The sequence below is a fragment of the Alosa sapidissima genome, chromosome 2 (assembly GCF_018492685.1).
Source record: "Alosa sapidissima isolate fAloSap1 chromosome 2, fAloSap1.pri, whole genome shotgun sequence".
Lineage (NCBI taxonomy): Eukaryota > Metazoa > Chordata > Actinopteri > Clupeiformes > Clupeidae > Alosa > Alosa sapidissima.
In genome coordinates, this window is record NC_055958.1 from 13590834 (window position 1) to 13615170 (window position 24337).

Genomic DNA, 24337 nt, shown 5'->3' on the forward strand with positions numbered 1-24337 from the left:
GTTGTTTACCCAGTTTCACTATGTACTGCTATCTTATTTGCCCACCTGCTGTCTGAAGCACTTTTTTCTTAGCCAAAGTGTACCCAAGCAATTTTAGCAAGGTGGGAACATACAAAATTACATGCACCAGTTATCGAAATCATAGAACCAACTGCATGACAGTAACCTCTGTCTCACTGAGCCTCTGAAGACACTCCCCGATTCTTTACTGATTGCAATGAACGGGGCTGATCTTAGCAGTTTCTAAAATGTTTCTTAATTCTTATTTATTTAATCTCTTCATTGGGGCTGAAAGCTTTCTGTGAACTGTAAATAACAGATGCTGTTGATGAACCCATTGACACTGTACAAGTGACAAGTCACCTTTTTGTCTTGAATTGATGAAGTTACACTTACTATGCCAAACCAATGTCTGTTTTTTAAGGATCAGAAACAAACCTACAAACTTGCACTTTACAATATTTATGGAACTTGTCTAACAAATGCTGTTGATATTGAACCCAGTTACTCCATTTCCTTTACTTATGCCACACCAATGTCTGTTCATCAAACTTTATTTTTGATGGCACTGAACTGAAAATGTTAATGGATTTTTTCTGTCAATTTAACCCATTAAAACTTGTATCAAACCAGTTTCTGTCTATGCTGTCAAACATGGATTAGTTATGTTCCCAGTGTTTATATTGGATGTCATCACTTTATAATATATCATATATGAGAATATTCTATTACTATTAAGCCCACTATGAATATTAAAATACACACAACCATGTTTCCTGTATACAGCTTTTCTACTGGAAGGTTTACAACTTATTCTGTCAATTTACCCAAGTTTGTCACTAAACCACATAGGCCTACTTGGAATACCCCTCAGATGTCTGAATGGCACTAATCTCACTTAAATGTTTATAGAACCTTTCTGTGAATAATGCTGTTGATGGAACTTTTCTGTCAACTGTGAACTATATTTAACTCATTAAACTTGTATCAAACTAGTTTTGTCTATGCTGTCAAACATGGATTATGTTCCCAGTTTTGATATCGGACGTCAGGTCACTTTATATCATATATCAGAATATTCTATTACTGTTAAACCCACTATGAATATTAAAATACGCTAAATCATGTGTCCTGTATCATAGCTACATGTATGACCTTTGCAGCAAAAAAAACCGAGTGAGAATCTGTTCGGTATTCAGTGAGATATGATTAATTAAGTGCGCTGACAGCTCATCTCACAGGCCAAACGGATTACACTGAGTGGAGTGGATGACCGGTCCAAGATGGCGGCTCCAAATCTCGTCAGCGCTAGTAAGGAGTAGCGGTCGATGCGGCGTCTATGTATATTATGTCTATGTGGTTATTCCTTCGCTGTTTCTGAGTTTTCGCCGGATTAGGGCTTGCATTTTTCACTACACAGCTCCCCCTGCAGCTTCGGTAGAAAGTGACTGCTACGCTAAACCCCCACTAGCTAGCGAGCTAGCCATCAAGAAACCAATCTAAACACATACAAGGCTCACAATAAAACGGTCGAGCAAACACATTGTTCAAGAGACTATCAAACCACATTACAAAGACGAAGTTCACCCAAGGGTAGGCTACTTACAATTTCAACAGCAACAAAGCCAAGTTGGCGTCCGTTTTGCAGTCTTCTTCAAAACTACAATCTGACTACATTTTCGAGGCACGATTGGATACTTCCGCTGAGTCACATCCGGATTTACTCGGACTGGATTCAGAAAGTTGCGATAGGGGGAGACGAAGCACCCACCAAACGACCCAGAAAGTGTTGTAAGACCATCAGAACGACTCTCAACCTGCATAATTAAGGTCATTTTTGCTAAAATTGTTGCATAGTGCTTCTTTAAGACACCACTCCTGGCTGAAGTCATATGTTTGTTTATGGCAGAAGAGGATCCGTGATGAGCACAGCGACTCCCTGGAGAGCGCCCTCATCAGGCTGGAGGAGGAACAGCAGAGGTAAGCAGCAGCCACAGGGTTGGGGGGTGGGATGGGGTCAAAGGTCATTTGACTCACTAACCTTTTTGTCACCTTTCTTGAACATGCTTGGGGCTTGGGAACAGGCATGGGTGGCCAGTTACTGGTTTACTATGACTGTAACCCATCTGTAAGGCTTAATGACACACCGTGTAAATAATTGTATGGATATTATACAGTATGCGTTATGATTATAATTAACAAGGGGAGCTTCTGGTTTCTCCTGGCTTATTATTTATGAGAAATCCCTGTAACCAAATTGGTCTCTCTTCTCTCTGTTTAACCCCACTACACACACACACACACACACACACACACACATACACACACACACGCACACACCTCAGGAGTGTGGGACTAGTAGAACTCAACGCCCTTCTCCGCAATGAGCTCAGCCAATCAGCAGAAGCCAATGAATCTCTCAGGGAGGACCTCCGCAAGCTGACAGGCGATTGGTCCAGGGCAGTGGAGGAGGCCAGACAGCGGGAGTCTGATTGGCTACAAGAGAAAGAGGTAGAACTAATGGCGTCACCACGACAAACAGTCTGTAGACTCTTTAGATGACATCACTTCCTGATTGTTCCCTCACCCATCAGCTTCCATTTTTAGCAAATGTGCAGGTGTGAGTAAGGTTTGAATGAGCCCACTGACATGAAGATAAAGTACTCTGTGATGTATTCTGTATCATTGAAGTATCATTTAAGATTAATGTTTTTAGACTAGGTAATTAAGACTAGGTGTAGAAGCTCAAGCCTGTGTGTGTGTGTGTGTGTGTGTGTGTTTGAGCACAGCTTCTAACAGGGCATATAAGTCATGAACACACTCGACTGATGACGCTGTGGGGACGAGTGGTGACCCTTAGACGGCAGTGCAACACCATTAAGACTGCTACTGACAAGTGAGGACACACACACACACACACACACACACACACACACACACACCAGTGCAACACCATTAAGACTGCTACTGACAAGTGAGGACACACACACACACACACACACCAGTGCAACACCATTAAGACTGCTACTGACAAGTGAGGACACACACACACACACACACACACCAGTGCAACACCATTAAGACTGCTACTGACAAGTGAGGACACACACACACACACACACACACACACACCAGTGCAACACCATTAAGACTGCTACTGACAAGTGAGGGGACACACACACACACACACACACACACTGTACCAGTGCAACACCGTTAAGACTGCTACTGACAAGTGAGGACACACAAACACACACATACCAGTGCAACACCGTTAAGACAGTTACTGGACACACACACACACACACGAACACACACAAACACAATATACAGAAGACCACTATCACCATACAAAAAATACAGGGACATATAGACTAGCTACATTGCACACAAATGCTAACCCATACATATAAACATAACCACACATAAATGCTAACCCACACATGTAAACATAACCATACTCAAATGCTAACCCACACATAAACATAACCATACTCAAATGCTAACCCACACATGTAAACATAGCCACACTCAAATGCTAACCCAAACATACTCAAATGCTAACCCACAGACGTAAACATAGCCACACACAAATGCTAACCCACACATGTAAACATAACCATACTCAAATGCTAACCCACAGATGTAAACATAGCCACACACAAATGCTAACCTAACCCACACATGTAAACATAGCCACACACAAATGCTAACCCACACATTTACTTATACATATACTCTTAACAAGGTAGACATTTGTTTACCACTGCACCTTCAATTCGCCTTATTCAGGCATTGTAAACCAAAACGAGGCTACAGGGTACACGAACCATAGGATCGTTGTGTTCTATGCATTCACCAGTAGGTGGCAAAAATGCATTAAGTTAATAAATGAATACCGTAAATCCTCAAATTGTGACCGGGTTCTTTTATTTACTTAGGCTGCGCAAAGCACAGGTCTTTATTTGGGGCAGGCTTGTATTCGAGGCAGGTCTTTATTTCTTATTAGGCCTCTGTTGTAGAATTTTGTTCTTAGAAATAAAATAGGCTAAAAGGCTACTCATAAAATAACAACTTGCCAGTCACACCTTCATGAACAATAACAAATTAGCATAGATAACAGCAAGTTAAGGATATATTTTTTCTGACACGTTTTATATATATAGCAGTGTTTCCCCTACAATGTATTCATCAGCGGCGCAGCGCCGCTCCTGGAATTCAAGCGCCACTGCAAAAAAAGTTGCCTAATTAAACAAAAAAATAGACGCAAGTGAACTTCAGGAACAGCTGCCGTTCGTTCAGGTTTCATGTCAACAAATAATAGTAGGCTAACGTTGAAGGCGCAGTCAGGGATTCCACAGGAGATCACGCTTGTTTGTGTTTATGTTTAAGTTTATTAGCTGACGCAATTTTGTGCAAAAAAACGTAGCCTACATTATGTTAACCAAGGAACCAAATTAAATACGCCAGCTCGCCCCTACCTTCAGTACCCTATTCCCAGATAAATTCACGCATTGTTTAGTTTTTGTTTGTGATACAATGCTTTCAAGCCCTGTGTTGCTAACATACCTAGGCTGTGAAACTAAGGTCTAGCTAGCCTATTGGTGGGTTTAATTGAATTTGAGTAATAGGATACGCAAGCATTACATCTGAGATAGTTTGTAATTCCTGTAGAGCTCACCAAAATTATAGATATGATACAAGACACTTATCTGCTATAATCCAAGATAGATTTTCTTCGAATTTTGACCATTTATTTTACCAAATGACATGGGAAACATAATTCATTTCATCCACATATTCTTATGCACCATGCACAACAACGCTACTAAGTTAGCTTAAAACCGTGAGAATCAAGCCAGCGTCATGGGCCGTCACGGCATTAAAGTGACAGGCACTCAATTCAACTTGCACAGCACCAATACAGTGTACAGTAATGGCATGAAAGAGAAGTCTATATAGTTTATACAGTGCTGTGCAAAAGTTAAGACACTCATGCTGAAATTGACTAAAGGGAGGAATAAAAAACATATTTTGCCTTTTGTCTTAATGCCTTAATTTAAAAAAAAAAATAGGACATCAATTATTTTTTTAATGCTTCATGTATCGTAAATAAATACATTATATATAAATGTCTTAACTTATGCACAGCACTGTATATTCTAAATAGTAATAGTTTGTACAGTGGCCTACAGTGTACAGTGGCTAATACTAATAATGTAAATGAAAAAGGTGAAAGAAAAACATGAATAATCCTGTTCAAGTACTGCAATAATCATGCTTGTGTTGATGGTTATGTCATCAATTTGTAACTCAATCTGTCCATTTACAATACAAATCAATTTGTAACACAATCTGTCCATTTCTTTCACAAAATCACCATTTAAGGAGTCAAGTTTTTTTTTTGTGGGGGGGGGGGGGGGCTTCCTACGATCAACAGCACCGCTGCTGGAAAAAATTCTAGGGGAAACACTGTATAGTATAAGTATATATACTTTTTTGATCCCGTGAGGGAAATTAGTGAAACACAAACAGCACACAGTGAACACATAGTGAGGTGAAGCACACACTAATCCCGGCGCAGTGAGCTGACTGCTACAACGGCGGCGCTCGGGGAGCAGTGAGGGGTTAGGTGCCTTGCTCAAGGGCACTTCAGCCGCGGCACACTGGTCGGGGCTCGAACCGGCAACCCTCCGGTTACAAGTCCAGAGTGCTAACCAGTGGGCCACGGCTGCCCACCAATTTATTCCTGTACAATTTATTTCACCAATTTAACCACTTATTGTGAGACATGCTTTTCGTTTGGATTGGCTACAGGCTATCAAAAGCAGAAGATTTTCGTTTTGGTTTGGGATTTAATTTACTTTTGGACTCTTTGATATTGCTAAATGTTGGGACTGATGGACACTGAAATCTGGGGGGTATTTGATGGTTCACTATTAAGTTTCATGTACTGTAGTTAAAAGAGTGTCTACCCGCTTATTGCGAGACAAGGTAGCCGCTTTCATTTCATTGAATGTGCGCTGTGCTTTAATGGAAATCTTATTGCGTAGCCAAGTAGCCTAAATTGAGTTATTTTTTAATGATGTATGATTTAGGCTTAAATCTGTAGGCTGGAATGCCTCGCGGCAACAATTGTGTTTAAATGTAGTAGGCCTAGTAACTGCTTCAGCCTCTGGCAAGCTCAGAAGGGGACGGCAAGCGACTGCAGCTTGAGAGCGACGTGTTGGGAGACTTTTCATTGGCAACAGTAGGCTTGCAACTTTATAAGTATTTTATACCAACAATATAAAATATTAAGAAGAGCTATTTTCTTTCATTGAGTTAAATTAAAACAATGTCTTCTAGTGCTCGTGGACTGATAGCCCTATTGGTAGGCAATTATTACCCTTGTACGGTAATAATTGTATTGTATTTGGGGGCCAGCCTTTATTTGTTCGAATCGACCACGACCCGGCTATAAATGGAATCCCGGCCATAATTTGAGGATTTACGGTAAAGGCATTATACCCTGTAGCCTCGTTTTGGTTTACACGATTGTAACTGCCTGAATAAGGCAGCCACACAGTGTTGTCATGGAGCCAATTCTGATGACCTCATCTGCCGCAGGGACTTATGGGAGCTCAGGGCGGAGTTCTCGCGTCTCTCCTCCTCTCTGCTGATCTCCTGTGCCTCGGTTCGACCTCTGATGACCTCTTCCCTGACCCCTGACCTCCAGGCTCCGCGCTCCTCCTCCGCACCCCCCCTCTCCTCAGACGGCCCCCTCTCTCTAGGGGAACTGGGGATGGAGCAGAGGGAGAGAGGGATGGAGAGAGTGAGGGAGAAAGAGATGGAGGAGATGCGAGAACAGCACGAGACGGAGAAGCACGAACTCAGGAACAGGTGAGTGCAAACAACACTGCTGATTTTATCACTGATCTCTGATTATTTTCAGAGTGATGTTGACATTGTTATTTATCACTGATCTTTGATTATTATCAGAGTGATGTTGAAAATGTTATTTATCACTGATCTCTGATTATTTTCAGAGTGATGTTGACGATGTTATTTATCACTGATCTCTGATTATTTTCAGTGATGTTGACGTTGTTATTACAGTGCATGAAAATGCACTGTACTTCTTCTTATTATTCTGCTTACCACTTTTTCCGTATGCAATTTTTCTTGAACAGTTTAACTTAGAAACTTCGTTCAAACTTTGTAACGTAGGTCTTCAAACGGACCAGGTTGCTATGTAGTTTCAACTTTGAAACTTTTATACTTTTTAAACTATTAAAGAAAAACTTTTTAAAAATCCTCATAGACTGAACATTGCCGATTGTGACATCATAATACGGACATTAAGCAATTAGAATCGTATGCCAGGTGTTCAGGCCACCTGCAGCCTCAGGCTTTAAGCATACAATCTGGGTCAATTAAGACTACACATCCTATTCAACTGTTTCCTCTGCCCAAAACTGTTTCAAAATAAAAGTCCCCACTACAATAATTCACTGTTAAACAATTTAACCCTTTAAACTACTGAACTTTTTAACTGTTCAGCCATTGTAACTGTCACGTGTCATCAACTGACTCCTACACGCTGTAGCTAGTTAGCATTGTTAGCATTATTATCGTAGTTAGCATTTTAGCATAGTTAGCATTTTTAGAAAACTGCTAGAAAACATTAGCTAAGTAGCATGGTTAGCATAGTTAACATGTTAGCATAGTTAATATTTTTAACAAAACTGCTAGAAAACGTTAGCTAAGTAGCATGGTTAACATAGTTAGCATGTTAGCATTGTTAGCATAGTTAACATTTTTAGCAAAACTGCTGGAAAACATTAGCTAAGTAACATGGTTAGCATAGTTAGCATTTTAGCAAAACTGCTGGAAAACATTAGCTAAGTAGTATGATTACCATAGTTAGCATGGTTAACATTGTTAGCATGTTAGCATTTTAGCAAAACTGCTAGAAAACATTAGTTAAGTTAGCTAAGTAGCATGGTTAGCATTGTTAGCATAGTTACGATTGTTAGCATAACTGCTAGCAAACATTGGAGCCATTCCAACTTTTAGTTATCCTCAAATATCTACCTATCACAGCCATTAAACTATTTGAATATCAACATTCATTAAACTTTCAGTCTGTCAACAACTTTTAAACTATTTACATTCAACTTTTAAACAGTCTACTCTTAAACTTTCATGAAACTATCTATCTATTAAACTAGCTGTCTATCAACAACTTCTACTTTTAAACTATCATTAAACTATCTATCTATTAAACTAGCTGTCTATCAACAACTTTTAAAGTATCTACATTCAACTTTTAAACAGTGTTCTTTTAAACTATCAACTTAAAGCTATGCAACCACCATGTCTGTTCCACCATGTTTGCATCACCGCAGTAACCAGCTCTTTATTATCTATTTTAACTATACATGATATTTTACATCACAACTTTTGCATTTTCGTGCACTGGTAATTCCTTGGGAATTGCGTTTCTAGTTTATCACTGATCTCTGATTATTTTCAGAGTGAGACATTGTTATTGACTTGTAAGTAACCTGACTGATGCTGACTGTACTGATTTTCACCAATTTGAATGGAATTTGATTGACAGCAATTTTACCTTTTTTTTCATTAATTTGACTGATATTTTACTGTTTTTATTTTTATATTGTTATGTTTATGACTGATTGGTTGGATTTTTCACACATATGATAATTTGATTATTGTTACACAGAACTGATTATTTTAATATTATGTCTGAGACATGGCATATCTTCAGCAAGGAACATTGTGTGTGTGTGTGTGTGTGTGTGTGTGTGTGTGTGTGTGTGTGTGCGCCCATGTGTGTGTGTTTGAATGCAGGATTGCAGAGCTGAGTCTCTCTGTGAAGGAGAAGGATGCAGAAATGGAGAGACTGGAGGAGGAGAAGAGAAAGCGACAGAGTCAGGAGAAGGACAGAGAGGAGGAGAGCGAGAGGGAGTGGGAGAGAAGCCGAGAGATGGAGAGGAACCTGGAGTCCGTCCAGGAGGCCCTCACCAAGCTGGTGAGTCTGAGTGTGAGTGTGAGTGTGAGTGTTTGTGAGTGTGAGTGTGAGTGTAAGTGAGTGGTTGTGTGTGTGTGTGTGTGTGTATGTTTGTGTGAGTGGTCGTGTGGGTGTGTATGTGCATGTGTGTGTTATTATCAGTGTGTCTTTGTGTGTGTGAGTGGTCTTGTGTGTGTGTGTGTGTGTGGGTGGGGGGGGGGGGGTATGTATGTCCATGCATGTGTGTGTGTGTTCATCGATATGTGTTTGTGTGTGTGCACGCGTGCAATTATCTGTCTTTGTGTTTACAGTCTCGTGTCCTGACCTTACGTAGCGGAGCTGGAGATGCCCCTCTCCTCGCAGTGAACGGGGGCGTGGCCAAGGGGCTGCCCACCCTGCTGTCAATCATAGCTCAGGCTGAGAGCTCCCTCCAGTGGAAACACCAGGAAGTGCAGGTGAATAAGCCAAACAGGCTACCAGTAGTCCTTTTCATACAGAGCTAAGATCCCTCAATATAAAGAGACGTAATTATGCCACCTTCCCTTGTCTATACAGAGGCGGCAAAATTGCGGAACCACATACAAGTCACATTTAGCTTACAGTGATCTTAAAGGCACACCAGTTTGATTAGGCTACAGTGATCTTAAAGGCACACCAGCTCATGATTAAGCTACAGTGATCTTAAAGGCACACCAGCTTATGATTAGGCTACAGTGATCTTAAAGTATGTCACACACATTACTATAGGCTATAGGAGGGGTGTTCATTTTTCTGTACAGTGTTCATGAGCTGAGACAACCGTGATGTGCTCATATAATGTTGACTAAGGTTGTCTAAGAAGCTGTATGAACCTGTATAAACCGGTTGAGAGCCACTGCAATACACAATGGGGGGTCACCATGACGTCTCATGTTGCTGCAGGTAACGTGACGTGACATGAGGAAGGAGCAGTTATTCCACAATAAAAAGAGCGTGTGTGTGTCTGTGTCTGTGTGTGTGTGTGTGTGTGTGTGTGTGTGTTTGTGTGTGTAGGACGCCGAGGTGAGCGTGAGGAGACTGACACAGGAGAGAGAGGCGTTAGAGAAGCGCGTCACACAGCTGCAGATGGATGCAGACGAACATCACTCACACACACTGCAGACGGCCCAGGAGCTGCGACACACACATGACCTAATGCAGAGGTGACTTAACACACACACACACACACACACACACACTCACACACGCACACACTCACACACACTGCAGACGTCCCAGGAGCTGCGACACACACACGACCTAATGCAGAGGTGACTTAACACAAACACACACACACACTGCAGACGGCCCAGAAGCTGCGACACACACACACACAACCTAATGCAGAGGTGACTGACACACACACACACACACGAACACACACATACACAAACACACTCTCTCACACACTCGCACACACTGCAGGCGGCCCGGGAGCTGTGACACACACACAACCTAATGCAGAGGTGACTGACACACACACACACACACACACACAAACACACACTCTCACACACTGCAGACGGCCTTCCTAATTCGCACCTGCTAATTTGTACACAGAGATGTAGATGAACACACACACCCACCCACCCACACCAACATCAACGAATGTACACCAACAAATACACTCGGTGAAAATGGCCTCATGTAGAATCTTAGTGGTCAACTGCTCTGTGCCTGCAATAGCATACTGAAAAGATCTCTCTGCTAATTACAGTGTGTGTGTGTGTGTGTGTGTAATGGTGTTGCACTGGTATGTGTGTGTGTGTGTGTGTGTGTAATGGTGTTGCACTGGTATGTGTGTGTGTGTGTGTGTGTGTAATGGTGTTGCACTGGTATGTGTGTGTGTGTGTGTGTGTAATGGTGTTGCACTGGTATGTGTGTGTGTGTGTGTGTAATGGTGTTACACTGGTATGTGTGTGTGTGTGTGTGTGTAATGGTGTTGCACTGGTATGTGTGTGTGTGTGTGTGTAATGGTGTTGCACTGGTATGTGTGTGTGTGTGTGTGTGTAATGGTGTTGCACTGGTATGTGTGTGTGTGTGTGTGTAATGGTGTTGCACTGGTATGTGTGTGTGTGTGTGTGTAATGGTGTTGCACTGGTATGTGTGTGTGTGTGTGTGTGTTTTATGCCTCAGTGAGAAGGAGATGGTTGCATCTCTGCGTGCTCAGGTAGAAGAAGGCGAGAGACACCTGGTGGAACTCCGCAGAGAGAACGAGACCCTCCGACGTCAGAGAGAGAGAGATGAGGAGGAGAGGAGAGAGATGGAGAGAGAACGACAGAAACGGTACACACACACACACACACACACACACACACACACACACACCAGAGAGATGGAGAGAGAATGACAGAAACGGTACACACACACACACACCAGAGAGAGGAGGAGAAGAGAGATGGAGAGAGAATGACAGAAACGGTACACACACACACACACACACACACCAGAGAGAGAGAGAGAGAGAGAGAGGAGGACAGGAGAGGGATGGAGAGAGAACAACAAAAATGGTACACACACATGCGCATACACACACACACACACACACACACACACACACACACACACACGCAGTCACGCACCCCAGTGAGATAGAGAGGAGGAAGAAAGGAGAGGGATGGAGTGATAATGACAATAACGGTACACACACACACACACACACAGATGCCAGAGAGAGAGAGAGAGAGAGAGAGAGAGTGGAGAACGATCGAGAGTGAACGACAGAAACACAACCACATACACAGATACAAGAGATGACATGGGAGATAAGAGTCTGCAGATTATGATAGAGAACCACTATCCTAAGCACACACACCCACGCACACCCCTCCAGCTGGTGTGTGTGGCCAACAATGTGTGTGTGTGTGCATTTGATGAGTAACAGATGGGTTAGTGGAGTCTTGTCTCGTTTAAGTTAATCACTGGCAATCAATCTGCTCTAAATGATTTCTCAAGAGGAAAGCCTCAAACTCACTCACCTCGCGCTGTGCGTGTATGTGTGTGTGTGCGTGTGTTCTTGTGTGTGTGCATGCATGCTTGTAAATATGTGAACATACAGTATATTGTTGTAGTTGGGCATATATTTCTCAATCTATCTGAGTGTGAGTGCTGCTTCTGTTCATATGGGGGTATGCATGTCTGTTGTGTGTGTGTGTGTGTGCTGCGTCTGTTCATATGTGGGTATGCATGTCTGTTGTGTGTGTGCTGCCTCTGTTCATATGTGGGTATGCATGTCTGTTGTGTGTGTGTGTGTGTGTGTGTGTGTGTGTGTGTGTGCTGCTGCCTCTGTTCATATGGGGGTATGCATGTCTGTGTGTGTGCTGCCTCTGTTCATATGGGGGTATGCATGTCTGTTTGTGTGTGTGTGTGTGTGTGTGTGCTGCTTCTGTTCATATGGGGGTATGCATGTCTGTTGTGTGTGTGTGTGTGTGTGTGTGTGTGTGTGTGTGTGTGTGTGTGTGTGTGTGTGTGTGTATGGTTGTGTGTGTGTATTCCAGTTTGGAGACGGAGGCTGAGGAGAGTGCCCGTGTGTGTGAGCGGGAGTCTCGGAGCCGTATGGAGCTGCACAGCCTGCAGGGGGAGCTAGAGAGAGAGCAGCTGGAGAGAGCGCGTACAGAGAGAGAGGCAGCTGAACACAGAGAAGCACTAAGCAAGGTACACACACACACACACACACACACACACACACTCACACATGCTACTCAACATAGAGAAGCATTGTGCACGGTACACACACACACACAGACAGACACACACACACACACACACAAACAGTTCAATAGGTAAGTTGCAGACGTGCCTGTTTAAGCCTGGGCCAACCCTCTTCATTTATGTTAAATCAGGCAGGGAGACAACCTGGCTTTACCGCTCCCTAATCCCTCTCTCCCCTCCTCCACTCCTCTCTCTCTCTCTCTCTGTTTGTTTCTTTTTCTCCTCCTGCTCTTAACCACGGTCTCTTTTCTTCACTCTGTCTGTCACTCCTCTCCTTTACTCTCTTACTCTCCCTATCTCTTTCTACCTCTCTTCCTCTCTCCATCCCTCTCTCCTCTCCTCTCCTCCCTCCCTCCCTCCTCTCCTCCCCTCCTCCATCCCCTCCTCCCTTTCTGTAGGCGCGTGAGAGTGTGCGTTCTCTCTCCTCGTCGGAGACGCTGCTGAAGAGAGAGCTGGCTGAGGCCCACGACGCCCTGGACAAAATGGCCGCCCTCAACCAGGCCCTGGCTACTGACAAGAGGGAGCTCAGCGCCCGCACATTACAGGTGAGGACAACACACACACGCACATACACAGATACACACACCTGTATACACACACACCTGTATACACACACACACACACACACCACACACAGATACACACACCTGTATGCACACATATATATATATATATATATATATATATATATACACACACACACCACACACAGATACACACACCTGTATGCATACATACACATACAGACAAATACACACACATACAGACCTTAAGAAACACACACCTATAAACACACATATATACATACACACACGCACCGTTATATATATATATATATATATATATATATATATAACGGTGTGTGAGCGTATATATATATATATATATATATATATATATATATATATATATATATATATATATATATACACACATACAAACATTTAGACACACACTCACACACATACGGTACACAAACGCACACACAAAGACAAAGTTACTCAGATACACACACATAATATACATACACTTACATACATACACTTACATACATACACATACACAGGAACACCTATACACACTCAGACAGATATGGTACGAATACACGTAGATGGAGACAGATTTCATGCATATTTCACTCATATTTTTACATTATTCAAAGTCTGTGCACTCAGTTTGTTCTCAGTTCTCAATGCTGCACACGCTCAGTCATACTGAGTCAGCTAATTCAGATGTACACTCATGAGCACACACACACACACACACACACACACACACACACAGACGAATTAAACCAGATTCATTCACTCTCATACTTCCTCAATTACTTCCTCCCCCATCGGTCTGTCTCTGTCTGTCTGTCTGTCTGTCTGTCGTCTCTCTCTCTCTCTCTCTCTCGTTAAGCAGCTCTTTAATCTCCCCTCAGCTGTGCTTGATCCGTATTTAGCCCTTTACCGCTTTAGTCTGCTTCTTTTGTCTACTCACCTCTCTTCTCACCTCACCTCTCCTCTCCTCTCCTCTTCTCACCTCACCTCTCCTCTTCTCACCTCACCTCTCCGCTTCTCACCTCTCCTCTCCTCTTCTCACCGCTCCTCTCAACGTTCCGCTCTCTTTGGTACCCCCCCTCCTTCCCTCCGCCGCTCCTCCCCGCTCCTCCGCCTTTCTCCTTTCCCTCCGCTCCTCCTTTCCTCCTCCTCTCCTCCCCTCTCCTCCTTTCCTCCCCGCCCCTCTCCGCCTCTCCTCCTGGTCCTCCTCCTCTCCTCTCCTCTCCTCCTTTCCTCCCCTCCCCTCGCGCTCCTCCTCCCCACCCCTCCCCTCCCCTCCCGGCTCCTCTCCTCCTCTCCTCCTTTCCTCCTCCTCTCCTCCCCTCCCCTCCCGTCTCCTCTCCTCCCCTCTCCTCCCGTCTCCTCTCCTCCTTTCCTCCTCCTCTCCTCCCCTCTCCTCCTTTCCTCCCCTCCCCTCTCCTCCTCCCCTCCCGTCTCCTCTCCTCCTCTCCTCCTTCCCTCCCCTCCTCCTTTCCTCCTTTTTCCCCCTCTCTCAACCCTCCCCTCTCCCCTCCCCTTTCTTCCCCTCTCCTCTCCCCTCTGTTTGAATTTCCCCTTGGGGATCAATAAAGTATCTATCTATTTATCTATCTATCTATCTATCTCTCTCTCTCTCTCTCTCTCTCTCTCTCTCTCTCTCTCTCTCTCTCTCTCTCTCTCAAACCTATGCTGTTGGTCCTACACACACACACATCTGACCTCTGACCTGGTGCCCCTCCCAGCTTAGGCCAGCTTAACACCAGTATGGCTGATTTTAGCCCAGAAAGCCAACTGTGAACCTGCGCTCGAAACATCTTCAGTTTAAATGTACAGTTGATAGGTGTAGCTGCCAGTCAACATCGACAACTTCAACCAAAACAGAGGTGCACAATCAATTTTTTTTCCCCATAAAAAAAAAAAAAAAAAAGAAATTGGCTGGCAACATTGATATTCCTTTAACGGTGCTAAAGTGTGATTTTGGCCCAGAAAACAGCCCACTACAAGCCATGTGAGTGCAGGCGCTGGCCTGGCAGCTTGCTGATCCAAAGCCGAGGTTCATGATTACACTAGCAGGTTAGCAGGGAAGAGTGCTGTATTCAGAAGGATGACCTTTCACCTTTTGACCCTAGTTGGAGACTGAGATTGCTGAGGCTCATGCGCAGCTGCAGGGCCTGGGGTCAGATGTCACAACTCTACGCAGAGAGCTGAAGACCATGAGCCAGGAGACCACACAGCTGAGGTATGGTATACACACACACACACACACACACACACACACACACCCGCATGTATACTCACACATACGTGTGTGCACATACATACATATACACACACACACACACACACACACACACATGCAGGTATGCGCATGCACACACATGGGTATGCATCTGCGTCTGCACCAGCACACCTGCCTGGATGCTGTGGCACATGCTCTCTAATGCGTCTGCAACAGCACACCAGCCTGGATGCTGTGAAGCTCTGTTGGGACGCTGGCGGAATGAATCTGCTTTAAGACCATCCTTTATTTAACCAGCATAGCCACATTGAGACAGACAGAATTAAGAGATGCTGTCTGTCTCTCAATGTGACTAGACCAATGACTCTATGTGTAGACAGTCTCTGGACTAGACAGAATCTCAATAATATATATATTTGGCTTTGTACTTTGTATTTACTTTGCTGGTTAAATAAAAGACAAATTAGATAAGAACAATACAATAAAAACACCCTCAGGTCCCTGGTAGACAATAAGAAAGCTCTGCTCAGATACCATCTGTAGATCTCTAAGGTCACTCACACACCCTCTGTGGTCCCTGGTGTGTGTGTGTGTGTGTGTGTGTGCGTGTGTGCGTGTGTGCGTGTGTGTGCGCGTGCGTGTGCGTGTGTGTGTGTGCGTGCGTGTGTGCGCGCGTGCGTGCGTGCGTGCGTGTGTGTGTGCGTGTGTGTGTGTGTGTGTAGTGCGTTCCGAGACTCTGAGCAGGACTCGCTGCAGCTGTTAAGGGAGCGGGAGCGCGAGCTGGAGAGGGAGATGGAGCTGCTGCGGGAGGAGAGAGAGAGGGAGCTCAGCACCCTGACGGAGGAGAACCACAACCACACACACAGGATCGAGGAGGTAGGGGGCGCCGTGTGTGTGTGTGTGTGTGTGTGTGTGTGTGTGTGTGTGTGTGTGTATGTGTGAGCGAGCTCAGCACCCTGACGGAGGAGAACCACAACCACACACACAGGATCGAGGAGGTAGGGGGCGCCGTGTGTGTGCATGTGTGTAGTACCCTGACGTCTGTGTGTGTGGATGAGAGTACATCTGAATGAGCTGACTCCGTATGACTGAGTGTGTGAGAGAAGCGTAATAAAACAAAACTACTAAGAGGGTCTGAATAATGAAGACACACAGCATGAGTGGAATGTGTGTATTAGTGTTGCGTGGGTCAATCCGTTACCCGCGGACACCCACGGGTTTACCCGCGGGTCGGGCGGCTGCGGGTAAGCTCGATCGGAAAATACCGCGGGTGCGGGCGGGTCGGGTCAAAAATTGACAAGGCACTTCTTCTCACAAAGATCTCACTTAGTTATTAGTAATGTAGGCTACAGAACATTAAGTGCAACAAACCTTCTTGCAATCTCTCTTAACTGCATAAAACAGGTTAAGATATGATTAGTCTACAAGACCTTCCATCTTCTCTTCCCCTCTCCCTCTCACACAGGCGCTTTAACCCTCTCTGGTACCGTCAAGGGTTCAATAGGTGTGTGTGTGTGTGTGTGTGTGTGTGTGTGTGTGTGTGTGTGTAATTGCTTGTATTTGCTCATGCATTTGTGTGTTTTTATGTGTGTGTGTGTGTGTGTGTGTGCGTGCATATTTGCTCGTTTGTGTGTGTGTGGTCTCCAGCTGTCATCGCTGCACAACGGTGTGTGTGAGGACCTGCGTGTGGCTCGCGCGGAGCTGTGCCGGGCAACGGAGGAGCAGAGGAGTGCCGAGCGAGAGAGGGATGACCTCCAGAGGGAGAGAGAGAGGATGGAGGGAGCGCTACGCAGCCTGGAGGAGGAGAGAGAACGGCTGCAGCTGGACAGAGAGGAGCTCCGGTGAGGAGGGACCAGCACCGCTAACTACCAGCAGTGGACGAGCCTACAGGCTATACAGGCTAGAATATGCCCCTTATAGAGGAACCAGCCTACAGGCTATACAGGCTAGAATATGCCCCTTATAGAGGAACCAGCCTACAGGCTATACAGGCTAGAATATGCCCCTTATAGAGGAACCAGCCTACAGGCTATACAGGCTAGAATATGCCCCTTATAGAGGAACCAGTGGACAAGCCTACAGGTTATACAGGCTAGAATATGCCCCATATAGAGGAACCAGCCTACAGGCTATACAGGCTAGAATATGCCCCTTATAGAGGAACCAGCCTACAGGCTAGAATATGCCCCTTATAGAGGAACCAGTGGACAAGCCTACAGGTTATACAGGCTAGAATATGCCCCATATAGAGGAACCAGCCTACAGGCTATACAGGCTAGAATATGCCCCATATAGAGGAACCAGTGGATGAGCCTACAGGCTATACAGGCTAGAATATGCCCCATATAGAGGAACCAGCGGACCGCTAGTAGCGCCGCCAGCCTACAACGTACTAGTCAAATATACCATCATTTGTGTGTTTTTAATGCCTCAATAACTAAAGCACCTGCTTCTGATTTCACCTGCTCAGGTGTGTGAGTGAGTCCCTGCAGCAGCAGCTAAACTCCACCCAGACCCAGAGCTCAGAACTACAGCTGCAGAACAGCCAGCTACAGGTGCAGCTCGACACACTCATACAGACCAAAGATACACTAAAGGGTAAGGAGCACACACACACACACACACACAAATGGTTTTAACAACTAAATTAACAAATAGCCTCTAATTTACTGAGAATGAGATTGCCACAGATGCCCATATTGGCCAGGTTACAGAAGCAAAACACACACACACAGCAGACATGCATACCCACATACCGTAAAACTCCAAATAATAGCCCGGGCTTTTATTTTCCCAAATCGCCAAACTGCACCGGCTAGTATTAGAGACAGGCGTCTATATGAGACAGGCCTTTAATTCCCTTTACACAAAACTTTTCCTCTGCAAAGAGCAAACACACACACACACACACACACACTGCACTGCACTGCAAGGTCAGTAGATTGATCCATGTTGCTGTTGATCTGATTTGAGAATCAACTTGATATTAAAATTAATACATTGCTTTGGGCTGTTAGCACACACGCACACACACTGCACTGCAAGGTCAGTAGATTGATCCATGTTGCTGTTGATCTGATCTGAGAATCAACTTGATATAAAAATGAATAAATTGCTTTTGGGCTGTTAGCACACACACGCGCGCGCACACACACACACACACACACACACACACACACACACACACACACCAGTCAATCCCATCTGCATTTAGAGATACTACAAGAGACATACACACCCAAACACAGACTCACATACTGATACACACACACACACACACCCAATATCTGGAAACAATACTGCAGAGCTTTGCATTAATCCATTTCACTGTTCACTACTGGAGGATCAGTTGGATATTTCATTGACTCCAATTGTGCTGTTCACCTCCCCAGGGGAGATCAAGTGTCTCCACGAGGAGCTGGAGCAGGAGAGGCACCAGCGGGACGAGGAGAGGAGAGAGGAGCAGGAGGAGCGCGAGAGGAGGCGCAGGGACGCCGAGAACCAGCAGGGGGAGCTGGAGAGGCTGGAGCAGGAGCTGGCCCAGTCGGAGGAGCAGCGTCAGACAGAGCAGGAGGAGAGGAGGAGCGAGGCGGACGAGTGGCAGCGGGAGAGGGAGGCGCTGAACGCGGAGCTGGGCGCCCGCGACGGGGAGGTGGAGGCCCTGCGCAAGCGCACCCAGGGGCTGGAGAAGGAGAAGGAGGAGATCGCCGCCCTGCTGGAGGAGTCCGGGACCGAGCTGGAGCGCACGCGGAGCCGCCTCGGCGCCGAGCAGCGCACCCTCGAGCAGAGGGAGAAAGAAGCGAGGGATGAGGCGGAGAAGTGGAAGAGGAAAGCCAAGGCGGCGCAGAAGAGGCAGGAGGAGGTGGGGCAACGTCTGGAGAAGGAGAGCAAAGGACTGAAGACGACGGAGAAGGAGAGAGATGCGGCGAGCGAACTCCTGAGGAGGAAAGAGAGGGAGCTGGAGGAGCGAGAGGAGGAGGTGGTGGAGGTGAAGAGCCGAGTGGAGGTGCTGGAAGCAGAGGTGGAGAGGCTGGAGGAGGAGGTGAGGAAGAAGGAGGTCCTGGAGGGCCAGCTGGTGGTTCTGGAGGAGCAGAACCAGCAGCTGAGGGAGAAGGAGCGGACGAGGAGAGCGGAGGAGGAGCGTCGGCAGAGGAGGAGGGAGTCGGAGGAGCGGCAGAAGGAGGAGAGGCTGAGGGGGGAGCTGGGCCTGAAGGAGGGGGAGATGGAGGCCCTGCGGAGCGACGTGGAGGCGTTGCGGAGGGAGAAGGAGGAGGTGTCGGCACGCCTGGCGGAGCAAGAGACAGAGCTGGAGAGGACCCGGGTGAGGACGGCGGCCGAACAGAGGAGCTGGGAGCAGCGGGCGAGAGAAGCGAGGGAGGAGGTGGAGAAGTGGAAAAAACGGGCGGCGGGGGCTGAGAAACAGAGGGAGGAGGTGACGCTGCGTCTGGAGCGAGAGAGCGAGGGCCTCCGCGCCACGGAGAGGGAGAGGGACCGCATGACGGAGGTGCTGAGGAAGAAGGAGATCGAGGTGCGGGAGCGCGAGGAGGACGTCGAGGAGCTGCGGCGCCGGGTGCTCCTCTTGGAGGCTGACCTGGAGAGGCTGGAAGAGGACCTGAGGAGCAAGGAGGTCTCCGAGGGTCAGCTCCTCGTCCTGGAGGAGCAGAACGCCCAGCTGCGAGAGAGGGAGAGGGAGAAGCGCAAGGAGGAGGAGGAGCGGGAGAAGGAGGAGCGGGAGAAGGAGAGGAAGCTGAGGGGAGAGCTGAGGAGGAGAGAGGGAGAGGTGGAGGCGCTCCGTTCACAGATGGAGGGACTGAGGAGAGAGAGGGAAGACATCGCAGCCCAGCTGGACACCAGCGAGGCGGAGGTGGAGAGGCTTAAGGCCAGCCTCACCGCCGAACAGAAGCTTCTAGAAGCACAAGCAGAGGAGGCCAGAGACGAAGCAGAGAGGTGGAAGGAGAGAGCGACGCGAACAGAAAGAGAGAGGGATGAGGCGGTGGAGAAGAGGAAGAGACAGGAGACGGAGGAGAGGAAGAAAGAAAGGACGACCAGAGGGGAGCTGGAGCAGAGGGAAGAAGAGCTGAAATGTCTCCAGTCGAGGATGGAGAGAACAGAAAAGGAGAGGGAGAGAGAGAGAGAGGAGGAGCGGAGGAGAGAAGAGGAGCAGGAGGAGGCCTTGAGGAGTCAGCGGGAGCTGCTCAGAGCGAGTGAGGAGGAGGCGCAGAACCTGAGGGAGACTCTTCGTCGTGAGGAAGAGGAGGGCAGGTCCAGGGAGAAGAGGAGCGAGGAGGAGTCGGAGCAGCTGAAGGAGAGACTGCAGGAGCTGGAACAGGCCGAGAGAGAACTCGCCCTGAAACTCCAGGAGGCGGAGCTGGACCTGGAGCGCCACTCGGATTTGCTGAGGGAGACGGAGAAGGAGCTTAAAGACAGGAAGCAGGAAGTGCTTCTGACTCAGAGTCAGGTATGTATAATATTTATTGTTATCACCCGGAGAGAAGAAATACTGTTTTCTGATTGGCTGGTGGGGTGGCTATTAATTCTGAATAACAGGACACCTATGATGGTGATAAGCGGGATAACAACCTTCGAGGTGTCCTGTTATACAGAATTAATGGACTTGGCCGCTGCGCGTTGGGAAGTTTTTTGCCATCCGCCTTCGTCCATTAATTCCGTATAACAGGACACCTCGGCAGCCGTTATCCCTTACATATTTTATCCTTTTACTACTTAATTTATTTATCATTAGTCCAAAGGTTGAAGAGCTGTCAAACTGATTTATGTCATGTTTTAATCTGCATTCGTCTGTCTGTGTTTGTCTATCTGTCTATCTATCTATCTATCTATCTATCTATCTATCTGTCGCTCTAGGTGGAAGTGGAGAGAGAGAGAGTGAGGGAAGCAGAGGAGAGGAGAGACCAGCTGGAGGAGGAAACTCAGATACTACAGCAACAGGCCGAAGAGCAGACCCAAGAGCTAGAACGGTCATCGCAGCAGCTAACAGAGAAAGAGGAGGAGCTAAGAGACCTCACCAACCAATTAGAAGAAGCCTCACAAGAGACTGAACAATTGAGAGAGACGCTGAGCTCAAAGGAGGAAGAGATGGAGAGACTGTCTTTCCAGCTGAAGGAGGAGAAAATGGAGGGAGAGAGGAGGAGAGCTCAGCTACAGGAGCTGGAGAGGGGACAGCGCACCCTGGTGGAGGAGCGAGGGACACGCGCCGCCAGGCTGGGCAGGGAGGTGAAGGAGCTGACGGAGGAGAGAGACCATCTGTCTGCCGAGATCCGGCGGAAAGAAAGGGAGGCGAGCGCCTTGAGAGAAGAGGCACAGAAAGAGAGGAGAGAGAAGGAGAAGCTGACCTCCTCGCTTAGAAAGAGAGAGGAGGAGCTGAAGGAGATGAAGGAGAAGAGAGAAGGGGACGCGAGGGAGGTGAGAGAGTCGAAAGAGATGGAGATTACCCTGCTGAAAGAGGAGGCGCAGCGGGACAGGAGGGAAAAGGAGAGACTCACCTCCTCCCTGAGAAAGCGAGAAGAGGAGCTGAGCGAAGCCAAGGAGGCCAGGGAGAGGATAGAGGAGGAGTTGCAGGAGAAGGAGAGGAAGGAGAGGCGCGAACGGGACAAGCTGGCCTCCTCACTCCTCAGGCGGGACGAGGAGCTCCGGGAGGCGCGGGAGAAGAGGGAGGCGGCCGAGGCCGAAGTGATCGCGCTCAAGCAGGAGGTGTCCAGCCTGGGCCGGGCGAAGGAGCGCGCCGGGCGGGAGGCGCGGGAGCGGGAGGCCGAGAGCCAGAAGATGCGCCAGGGACTCCAGCAGGGCCTCAAGGAGATGGCCGAGCTCAAGCAGCTCCTGCAGGAGAGCCACGGCGAAGGGGAGCAACTCCGAGCCCTCCTCGTCCAGCGCAAGGAGGAGCTGACCAGGGGCCGGGACGAGGGGGCCCGGGAGGAGCGCAGGAGGTACCAGGAGCTCCAGAGGGAGCTGTGCCAGAGGGAGAGCCAGCTGAGGGTTGCCCAGGAAGAGGCGATCCGTCTCAGGGAGAGGGAGGCCGAGGCGGAGGGGGAGCTGACGAGAACCAGGGTGCAGCAGGAGGTGCTAGAGGAGAGAGTGAAGCAGCTGCTCCTCAGGGAGACGCAGCTCAGAGACGCTCAGGAGGAGGTGAGCCGACTCAGGGAGAGACTTCAGGCGATGGAGGAGGAGGTGGACGCTGAGGTCAGGAGGAGCAAAGCCAAGGAGGAGGCGCTGCTGGAGGAGCGAGACCAACAGCGGGGCCTCAGGGAGAAAGAGCTGAGGGCAGCCCAGGAGGAAGTGCACCGTCTCAGGGAGCGGGAGGAGGAGGCGCAGGGGGAGGTGAGGAGAACCAGGGCCCTGGTGGAGACGCTGGAGGAGCAGAGGAGGGAGCTGAGCAGCGCAGCCGCGGAGAGGAGCAGGGAGGTGGTGGAGGTGAGCGAGCGCGTGAAGGAGGTGGAGGAGAGGATGGAGAGAGAGAGGGAGGAGAGGAGAGCTGAGGTGAGGAGGTGGGAGGAGAAGATCGAGACGCTCAGAAAAGAAGGGGAGGACGAGGAGAGGAGGAGGAGAGAGGAGAGGGAGCTGACTGTGGCCAGGCTGACGGAGAAGGAGCGAGAGATCACCCGGATGAGAGAGAAAGCGGAGGAGGTGGAGAGAAAGAGGGAAAAAGTAGAAGAGAGGGCGAACGAGTACGGCCAGCGAATGGAGCTGGTGTCGCGCACCCTTCGAGAGCGAGAGAGGGAGCTGGAGGGAGTGCGGGAATCGGCCCAGCGAGCGGAGAGAGAGAAACGGGCACTACAGGAGGAGGTGGAGGAGAGAAAGAGGGATGAAGAGAGGCTGAGAGGAGAGGTGGAGCGCCTGGAGAGAGAGAAAAGCGGCGAGGCGCAACAGCTAGAGGGCGCCAGGCTGCACCTCAGCCAGCTGGAGAGAATGAACCAGGCGCTCCGGGAGAAGATCAAGGAGGAAGAGGACGAGATGAAGAAGAGAAAGACAAAGAGAGCTCTGGACGAAACGGACAGAGACGGCGCGACGAACACGTCCCGGGAGACGATGGAGAGAGAGAAAGAGCGAGAGAGACTCCGTGGAGAGTTAGCTCGAACGGAGGACGAGATTCGCCTGTGGAAGACTCGCGCCGAGACCTTAGAGCTTGAGGTGAGGCAGCTGAAGAGAGAGAAAGAGAGAGAGGAAGAGAGAGATGGAGGAAGAGAGGAGAAAGAGGAGAATGGTGGCGGCGATCGAGAGCGTCTGACGGAGCGCTTGTCCACTCTCTTGCTGGAGCGCGAGGAGGCCAGAGAGGCACTGAGGAAGCGCGAGACGGAGGTGCACGAGCTCAAGGAGAGGAGCGACGAGCTGGCCAGGGACCGCCAGCGCATCAGGGCCGCCCTGGAGAAGACAGAAGCCTCTCTGATTGGATACCAGGAGAGGGTGCGGCAGATGGAGGCCAATGAGAGAGGAGCAAGGGTGGAACCTGTCCATCAGGTAAGCACACACATACATATAAGCAGACTTTTGCTGACCTGTGGGGTATACTACGAAGCACGTTAGACATATCTAGGCTATCTAGACATATCGAGGCTTCACAAAGCCTTGACTCAGGGGTATAAGTTAAGTGATCCTACTGTACGATAGCAGTTATGTGATATATTTGGCAAACTAGGCTTTCAGCTCAGATCTGTGCGCGTTCTCGGTGTTGGGATGATTTCGGCTAATCGTGAAACTTGGAGACGCACAAGACCGCCTATATTTTAAAAAAATTACTTTCGCATTTATGAGCGATACTGTAATCTACACTGCGGTCATTTTTAGTGTCTATGTTATTCTATGCTATGTTATGCT

At 47.9% G+C, this 24337-nt stretch overlaps 1 protein-coding gene across 1 annotated transcript in view; it reads left to right on the forward strand.

Annotated features, from left to right (window-relative positions):
* The window catches only part of si:dkey-230p4.1 (trichohyalin), a 33174-nt gene that overhangs the window by 3961 nt on the left and 4876 nt on the right, over positions 1–24337 (forward strand). Inside the window, exons 5-20 of the mRNA XM_042076806.1 lie at positions 1910–1980; positions 2346–2511; positions 2790–2896; positions 6610–6882; positions 8857–9037; positions 9328–9471; positions 10049–10197; positions 11171–11320; positions 12532–12688; positions 13144–13290; positions 15399–15508; positions 16231–16384; positions 17156–17349; positions 17979–18106; positions 18901–20966; positions 21374–23941. Of these exons, the coding sequence (XP_041932740.1) occupies positions 1910–1980; positions 2346–2511; positions 2790–2896; positions 6610–6882; positions 8857–9037; positions 9328–9471; positions 10049–10197; positions 11171–11320; positions 12532–12688; positions 13144–13290; positions 15399–15508; positions 16231–16384; positions 17156–17349; positions 17979–18106; positions 18901–20966; positions 21374–23941 (6765 nt within the window). The remainder of the gene's footprint in view (positions 1–1909; positions 1981–2345; positions 2512–2789; positions 2897–6609; positions 6883–8856; positions 9038–9327; positions 9472–10048; positions 10198–11170; positions 11321–12531; positions 12689–13143; positions 13291–15398; positions 15509–16230; positions 16385–17155; positions 17350–17978; positions 18107–18900; positions 20967–21373; positions 23942–24337) is intronic.